Here is a 9,262-nt window from a genome sequence, read left to right as displayed (position 1 = left end):
ATCAGAATTTTACCTTTTGGGGATTTATTAATCTGAATACTAAGCCAGAATGAAAAAGAAAAAAAAAAAAAATCCCACATTTTCATCCAATTTAAGAAATTTTCAACACTAAATATAGTCAAGACTGTATAATATTTGTTACTTAATACTATGAACTTAACAATGCAGGTTTGTTGATGTGATTTAGCTCAAGCAAAAGACCATTCAATATCATTGTTGAACAACAGATTATTTTTGAGTTACAAATACATAAATATGATCTCAAGACCAAATTTGATGTCTATTTAGTATCAGTTTTTCAAGCATCATCTATGGAATTTGAAGCATTCTCTTACATGTTGTACGACTAAAATTTTGGTGCACTAATTTAAAGAATAAATCTTTTAAGAAATTTTAAGAAAATTTAAAATGAAAGTCCAAGCCTCTCAGAATGCTCTGTAGTATCCAACTGCTTTAGTATTCTTCCGCTGAATGATCTGTTTGATTGTGTGATGTATGTTGCTCTAACTGACTGTCACGGTAAAAAATTATAATAATTTTTTTCTTGCTTGTCTCTTAATGATTAATATAATCAAATTAGGGCTTCTAAATTCAGCAGTGACTTTGTACAAACTTAAAACTTGATATGGCTTGCATGTCTTAGCTTTATCTATAGGAGCTACAACAAAACAATACAATTTCCTAGTAGGTAAAGGGGTGTTGTGTTCATGGTGTAGGTTTAAGATGTGCTATTTGAAATCAGAGTTTTTTGTGGAACTTGCTAACAATATTTTATGCTCATAAACCAGTTTGAAGCCCCAAACACAATTTCATTTATCTTTATATTCTAAGCTTTATAGAGTCTGCAAAAGTGTCCATCTGTTCAGCTGAGATTGCTTCAAATAGTGAGTGGTCAGAGAGACTTAGCTGATAAAGGTCAAAGGAACCTCTTGACCCTGTGATACTTGCCAAAGCAATTGGAGCATAGGGACTGATATACAGTTAGATATAGCTTGCTAACGCAATCTCCACTTTAATTGGTAATGATAGCAGGAATACACAGTAAAGTCATTGCTGAAAGAAAACAAAAAGTATCCAATATAGTAATTTATTACCAGTCAGTGGGTTTCACGCACTAGGTTGTTTTACCCCTGCAGTGGTCAGAGAAAGCAAAAAGGTACTCTAACACTTAACTGAAAATGGATGCCCTGCTGCTATCAGAGATGCATGGTGGTCAAATGATTGCCTGTGCCATTAGCTTGGTAATGTTTTCTCTATTGTAAACTCAGCTCCCCATGTTCTTCCTGTGCATCAGCTGCAGATTGAAGGCTTTCTCGTTTGTCTTCTATTTGTGCTGCCAATCATCAAGCTGCTGTCCACCAAGCACATTTCAAGGAGGCAATTTTTTTTTTTACTACTATCGACTACCATCTCTAGCAACCAAAGGCTCAGAGGATTTAGAAATGAATTTAATGCTTTAATTTACACTGTGCCAGCCAGTTTGTGCGTTGTTTATGTATTTGTTTTCAGACACAATTCCATGAGACAGTTACAGTTTTCCTATTTTACAAAACTGCAAGATAGCACCTGCAAACATGTCCCCAAAATAAAATTCATTCTTATGTATATTACATGTAATTGTGCTACTGTTTTCTTTTAAAAGGTTAAAGACAAAAATGTCTGTGTAGGTAAAGATGTTAACCAAGCTATTCTTTGTCAAAAAAAAAAAACAAACCCAAACCTAAACCAAACACATTATTGCTTCCTACCATCAAGGATAAAGCAACATGGAGAATAGAACAGAGCTGTCACTGGCAATTTAAGTTGATGTTTAAGGCCCCTTGGTGTGGTAGCCATGCTTCAGTTCCAGGTCCATGCAATACAAATGTAAGAGACAGGGTAGGAGTATCTAAGTAACTTTTACAAGTGGATGTACGACATGCTTGTTTTTTGTGAACCTAGAGCCAGACTGAAGGTGAGACATGGTTCTGATAAAAGTTAGGAGCTCTGAACTTTTGACATACCAGTGACTGGCATGATCAAGACACAGAAATTTTTTAGCCCTCAATACTTGCAAATTCTACTGCCCTGCCCTCTTTCTTTTCTGTAATTGAGGTTCACCATATTTTAGGTTTTCTTTTTTTAAAAAAAAAAAACAAACCAACAACCAACCCACCAAAAAAAAACTAAAAACAAATAATCCTATTGATTGTCAATTTTGTCAATTGCCACAGAGGTAATGAATAGTAAATGAAGCATGTAAATGCTCTTTAAAGTTTTTATTGTCTTTGTAATGTAATTAAAGGTCAGGTGACAGCAAAGACAGATGACGACAGAAATAAGTGTTAATTTCAATGAAAAAAGCATATTGTTATTGTATTTTCAAACTTCATTGTGATATTTCAGAGGTTATCGTACCAAGAAACTTCTTAAAGTCTATAAGGTGCAGTGGTTTTAATGATTCCTTATTGGGTTTTGTTTAAAAACATATAGACTGGGGGGAGTTGGCCAGGGGGCAGAGACCCTGCTTGGGGACTGGGTGGGTATTGGTCAGTGGGTGGTGAGTGGTTGCATCACTTGTTTTTCCTGAGTTTTGTTTCTCGCTTTTTTTTTTACTTTTCATTATTTAACAATTTATTATTATTTCATTTCAATCATTAAACTGCTCTTGTCTCAACCTATGAGCTTTTCTACTTTTGCCCTTCTGGTTCTCTCCCCCATCCCATTGGCTGTGTGGTGCTTGTTTACTGACTGGGGTGAAACCATGACAGCCTGTATTTAGAGCCTGTAGTCTAAAGACTGTCAAAATAGAAAATTATACATCTGCCACAAAACCTCAGACAAATAAGAGAGAAAATCTCCCACTTCCCAAAAAATTGGAAGCAGTGCAGCTTCTGCTAATGAAAGAATCTTCTAGTTTCTTGACAATACTTCAAATAAGGTCACCCCCATCCCCCCACTCCCAAATCTAACTAAAATTTGATCTAAAAATAAGTCGTTCAATTACTGTCTAATATTTTCTTGAATCTTTCAAGTCAGCAAATAGTGGATAAAGGAGAGACTGATCTTTTTTTCTGATTTGTTTAATGTTAATGGATCGAAATGTATTCTTTCACAAGAGAAAGCTCAAAGGCATGCAATTAAACCTCTCAAATATTACATAATTTAAAAACTGATTAGAATCAGCAGAATAGATCACACTTATGCCTTATACAGCATGACTCATTCTGCAACACTGGGGACTTTAGGGCCAATTTTGTTGCTTTTGTTATGTTTGTGATAAAGTGACAACACCATGGATAAAGAAGGCCAAAAGTCTGTTAAAAAAAAGTCATGTTTAATACTTCAGGACATTTTTACGTATAAGCTGATACTATCCATGCTGTGAAAGCAATTTCTTTTCAGTGACGTCTAAGTATATTTTGAGTTTGGTTTGCCTTCTAAAAATCTACCATGTGATTTTGCCACTTTATTTCCTTTATGTAAAATGAATGTCAAGACCATTCTTGTCAAATCAGTTTTTAGCACAAAACTCACAATAGAATGCATCTGGTAGAGAAGCTGGTGTGTGGAGAAAGTACATATATACGAGGAGTTGAAACTATGGGAATCCCTGCTGGCTAATGGAAGTGTGTATTTTAAGTGGAATAGCATTCCTAGAACAAGTTGCATCCCAGTGGAAAAAGGTCTTTAGAGATGAGAAGGCAGCTAGGTAAAATAACACTTGAAATGTACTTCCCATGAAATTTTTATGTAGTATGTCTGTCTTAAACCTGTTAAATATAATGGCATTTATTGTGTTTGGGGCCAACAGTCAGATAGCCCCCTGCCTCCCCTTCCCATAGACATGAGCACTTTCCCTTGGGTTCTACAGTGGTTTGGTCAAGATGTGTAAAGGGAGAAGAAAAGAAGTAGAACCACAGGCACGTGGAATGGATTCCATGCCAGAAGAAATCAATTGAACTGAATCTGCAAAGTTTGTTGCCCCAGCTCTTTTCTGGTCCTAGCTCAGGCATATTCAGTGGCAAACTAGGGAGCTGTTACAGAGGTGATAGTTGCTATGCATGGAATGTAGCTTGCCATTTCAAAGCCTCCCTGAATTGTGATATAGGATTTCTGGATATAGAAAGCTTGTTTTGCTGTGGGTCAGTCAGAGATGATGTGCAAGAGGTTCACGCATCTCAGGATATAACTGTGGTCTCTAGCCAGACTTCTTGCTGCTTTAAAGCTTACAGGGAAGGCTGCATAGGGAGCCTTATCAAGCAATGCACATCTCTCCAGCAATAAAAATATTCCAAGTGCCAGTTGTTAAACAGAATGTTATCCGCACTCAAATGGCTTTATTTTGAACAAAGGAGGTCTGGCCTCATTACTAAACTCTACAGGTTCAAACAGTGATTTTAGTTCTAAAAAAAAAATAAAAAGGTAGTATGTATTAGTTTGATATTTGGAAATGCTTAAATTAAGACCTAATAGTTAATTACAGAAGCTTCGGGAGATACTTATTCATCAGTTTGTCACGGACTAGCAAATATTTTAACTGAAATGGCTGATGGTGCAACTAGATTTAATTTTGAGATAGTGCATGTGTACACAAAAAATTTGAAATGGTTTCTCAGTTTCCAAAAAAAATAATTGACAGGCAGCATCATGACAATAACCACCTGTTTTTAGCCCTGAGCATGACAATTTTTATGCTTTATGTAAACATGATTTTTCTTATTACTGAAGTTTTCTTTTTTGACTAACGTGCACCTTCTTCAGAGTAACTCCTTGTTACACTTACTGCTAGTGATGCACAAAAGAGGTAGCGCTTTCTGCTAATTTTCACAACTGAACTACAGCAGAGGACCTTAACATTTATACTTATTTTAGATTCCTACACTTGGACAGTGACAAAGAGGACAAAGATTATCTGACCTCTTAATACTTACATCTGAAAAAAAAAATTCAATATAATAACAATATTTTCTGAATTTAGTAGGATTTTTAAGTGGAATACTTCCTGAACTTCAGGAAAGCCACAGTCCAGAATGTAAATATCTGTTAATCTATTTTCAATATCCATCATTAAACGCTATTCCCAGCTCTCTAGTTCACAGTTAGTTTTATGCGTTTCCTTCCATTTTCTGTCATCTTCTGTTACAGAGAATAGCTTGTCCATATTTCCTAAAAGTGTTTTATGTCTAAAGCTTTAGCTATCCCCCTTCTTTCACTGGAATGAAATGCCTATAGCAGAGAGCTAAGATCACTTGGTAGATGCTTTTAGGATCAATGTCAATAAGCTTTCATATTGCCAATAAACGTTTATTGTGACTTCACACACAGTAGCATCACCAGATGCCTCAACAGATTGACATTGTCACAGTATTTTCCTTTGTTTGTATTGTGGTTTCCCTAAAGGTTTCTAAATGTTAATCAACCAAATATAAATACATAGAACAGAGAAAATGAAAACAATGTACCAAATAATAGTTTCTATTAATGTCAGAGTAGGCTTGTGAATTCCAGTGTTTGCATTCCATGGGGTTCTCCTCTTGTATTAGGAAAGAGCATAATTAAAGATTAAAATAATCCTAGTGCTTAACTACAATGTATTATTTTTTTAAAAAAGAAAAAGGAAAGGGATAAGAAGAAAACCTGAACAAGCGGCTATAATCTCTTACTTATGACTCCCTATGGAGATCTTTAAATAAGATTATGTATTTAGAGGGCATCCTCATCTGGTGGAGCATCGTTCTCTAAATAACAGAAAGCCAAATTATATTATTACCCAAAACTAAATAGTCAAATAACTTAGTCAAGCTTTTTCTTTGTGTTTTGTTGCAGGTGTTTTTTTTATTTGTTTGTTTTGGTTTTGGTTTGTGTGTGTAGTGGTTTGGGTTTTTTTTTCCCCACTACAATATTAACAGTATAAAAATAGCTAATACTATAAAATCATAGTTTGTGATGTAAAAAGAGTTAGGTAAGGAGTGGCCTTGAGAAAGATGAGTTAATCAACATTGTATTCAAGTTAAAGCCAGCTGTTGCCCTGTTTACTAACTCTTGATGGTTTCTTCTAAGATTCAGCTAGTTTCAGTAGAAAGAGTTATTAGTATTAGTAAAAGTAACAATATTAGTGGAATATTTCACAAGACAATTAAAACTAACGTGATCTCAGAAAATATATATCACTTGTGATTTGCAAACAATTGTGCCAGCTTCCATAAGTATCACTGGGCTGAAAAATTGCTTCCTGATGCTGTCTCTCTGCTCATTCATGCTGCTAGTAGAGGTGAAATAGCTAGGCTAAACACAGTGCTGAGAGCTTGTGCAGACAATAAAAACATACAAGTCATAAGCACTTAAAGAAAAGGGCAAAAGCATCAGCAAGGAATTTATACTCCTTCATGTCTGCTGTTCCCCTGAAGGTAGAAGATCCCTCTTTAATAGATACAATAGGATTCTGAGATAAGAGGTTGTATCACAGTACCATAACTTAGCTTTACCGTTGGATGATCCTCCCACTACCTTCATGGAGTGTTGCTTGGTAGTGCAGCATGATTCCTGTGAAGGAAAGTAATAGCTCTTCTACAAACTTGACTTGTTCATCCTTAGAATCCTATTCCTGACTGCATGTATCCTCCATTCACATGGCTTTATATGATTTTTTTTTTCTTAATTTTTGCTCTTTCCTTTTTTCCATAGGTTCTAATTTGAGAGTATCTGGTCTATAGATTTTGTCCTAATAGAGAAGACTTTCTTAGCTTAGCTTATCTTCTCAAATATTGTATTTTTTTCTCTATGCTTAGACAACATTCTGCCTAAGACTCTGATGTCCAGGGCAGATTGTTTTTTATGGGTATTTGTGTGGGTAAGTTCTTTTGTGATATCCATATAAGGAATTGCTTTTTAACATGTCCAAAGACATCCCATCCTTAGGAGTTTGTCACAGCACAGTATCTACCCTATGGCAGTATGGACACTGGCAAAATAAAAGTTAGTTCTATTTCTAAAAGATATAAATTTTGGTTTTAATATTGATTTAGCATTTAAATAATGAAACATTCAGGAGTTACAAATCTGTGACTTTGAGATGTGTTTTTAAATGGCAAAAGGGAATAGTCTTTGTCTCAGACACATTTCATGTCTTTGAAAGGCATACAGATTCTCAGATTTTGCAAGAATTTTGCAATATGATAGTTTGTTTCCCTAGCTTTATTTTTGGAAAAAAAAAAAGGCACCATATTATTTAAGTTTCCTAAAAGCCTGTCAGCTTGAAATGAGACCTAGCAGAAACAATACCAGTCTAGAGATTTAGCAAAGATGGATACAATCCACAGCATGACTATGTAATTGAAGTTAGGGAGCCTGTATCATAGTATTTACATGCATATGTCTCTGGTTATCTTAAATTACCAAGGAAAAAAATATTTTTTTTTCTAGATAAGAAGTGGATAAATATAGTTAAGTTGAATTTAAAGGAGTTAATAGGTTTGGTCTATTCCATATGCAATTCTATGCTGATATCTTGAAAAATACAATACTATGGATTTGTGTTTGTACACTTAATACTTTTCTTTCAGTTAGCTGATACCAGCTGCATCCAACAGCCCTTTACTATTTTACCAGTTAAGACAAAATGGAGCAATGCAAACTTTCATATTCTCTTATTTGATCTGGAGAAACTTGAAGAACTTCTGCTGTCATCTCATTTCAATGGATTAAAGTCATCGAATTCATTCCACAACTATGCCAGTCTAGAAAGAGCCAAAAGTGCTACAGAGAAAAGGACACTGACATTAAAGAAAAATAAAACTGCTGTCTCCATACCTCCAGTGGATGGGCAAGTAGATACCGCTTCTTCAGACCAGGTCTGTAGGGATAATAATGCACGTAGGTCTGGAGAAGAAAGTGGTGGCATGAAAAGACAGAAAAAAATGAAGAGTTCAAGAAAGATTAGAATGCAGCCATCAGGAAACATTGATGTGAACGTCACCACCGATACAGCTAAACTGCTTTTGTCATGTCTCTTACCATGGGGTGTAGATAAAGAAATAGACAGTCTTTGTGTTGGACACTTGGATATCTCAAGACTTCAATACCCTGTTTCTTTTGGACTTGTGTCAAATGAAGACCACCTATCGTTAATGTTACCAGGATGGAAATGTACTGATTGTGGTGTGCTAGAAGAACATGCAGTAATGAACTTGTTTTCAAAAAGAGTTCTTGATTTATCAAACAAGTACCTTGTTGCAACTGAAGGACAAACTGGAAAGAAGGATGAACCTGAGAACAATGTTTATGGAATGAAGGGACTGGAAACAGTCTTCTGTCTATTTAGCAGAGTAGCTTTAATCAACAGAATAATTAACATACCTTCAGCAGTTACAGCTGAAATGGAAAGGTAGGTATCTTTTCATTATGAGTCTTCCTTTAGAGTGGTTAAAAAGTGGAAATATCAAACACTTAAATATGGACTTGTGCAACAGTTTACATTCATTCTTTGGAGCTCTTTTATAGGATGGTTTTGAACACAAGGTTGGTATAAAGTTAAGTATCTTTTTATTTTTCTATTCAGCAGTTGAGAAAACTGGTGCAAGAAGTGTTTTTCAACAAAGATTTGAATTATCCAGCTTCACATCCTGTTTTTCCAGAGATCACGCTTCTCTTCATAGTTTAAACTAAGTAGAATAATGAGGTTTCTCCAGGCATATTTGGGGTGGGCATCCGCACATTTGTGCTGTTTTAACTTTCACTCTCTGTAAGCAATATAACTCTTTTACCATGAAACCCCTGGCTCCACAGATAAATAAAACATGAGAGTCAAGAACAGTCTGTCCTAGTTACACTGTGTGAAGTACAACCCCCACAGTAGTGATGGGAGCTACTGGAATGAATGCCTCATCAGCCTTTATGTTGTGAGAATCATCCCAAATAATATTTGTGTTACTCAAAACAAATTTATTCACTAAATACTTTTTCAGCATTAAAGGAAAAATAGTATGCTCAGTGTTAATGACCAAGCCAAAAAGAGCATACTAATCAGGCAATGGATATTGTCCACAGACTTCTGTTGTTCACCAAACCCATGTGCAGGACCTTGCACTTGACCTTGTTGAACTCCATGTGGTTGGCAGTGACTCACCTTTTCAGCCTGTCCAGGTCCCTCTGGATGGCATCCCTTCCCTGCAGCGTGTCGACCACACCACACAGCATACAAAACCAGTTGCCTCAAAACCAGTGAAGTGTATACAAAGTTATGTCCCTCACTCCACCTAGGGAAAAAACCCCTCTCCTGTGA

At 35.7% G+C, this 9,262-nt stretch overlaps 1 protein-coding gene across 1 annotated transcript in view; it reads left to right on the top strand.

The window, feature by feature from the left end:
- Positions 1-9,262, top strand: part of WDR72 (WD repeat domain 72) — a 105,334-nt gene that overhangs the window by 42,530 nt on the left and 53,542 nt on the right. Inside the window, exon 14 of the mRNA XM_010147086.1 lies at positions 7,545-8,365. Coding sequence (XP_010145388.1) covers positions 7,545-8,365 — 821 coding nt within the window. The remainder of the gene's footprint in view (positions 1-7,544; positions 8,366-9,262) is intronic.

Source organism: Eurypyga helias, unplaced genomic scaffold (genome assembly GCF_000690775.1).
Source record: "Eurypyga helias isolate BGI_N326 unplaced genomic scaffold, ASM69077v1 scaffold2810, whole genome shotgun sequence".
NCBI lineage: Eukaryota > Metazoa > Chordata > Aves > Eurypygiformes > Eurypygidae > Eurypyga > Eurypyga helias.
This window is presented reverse-complemented; position numbering and strand designations above follow the sequence as displayed.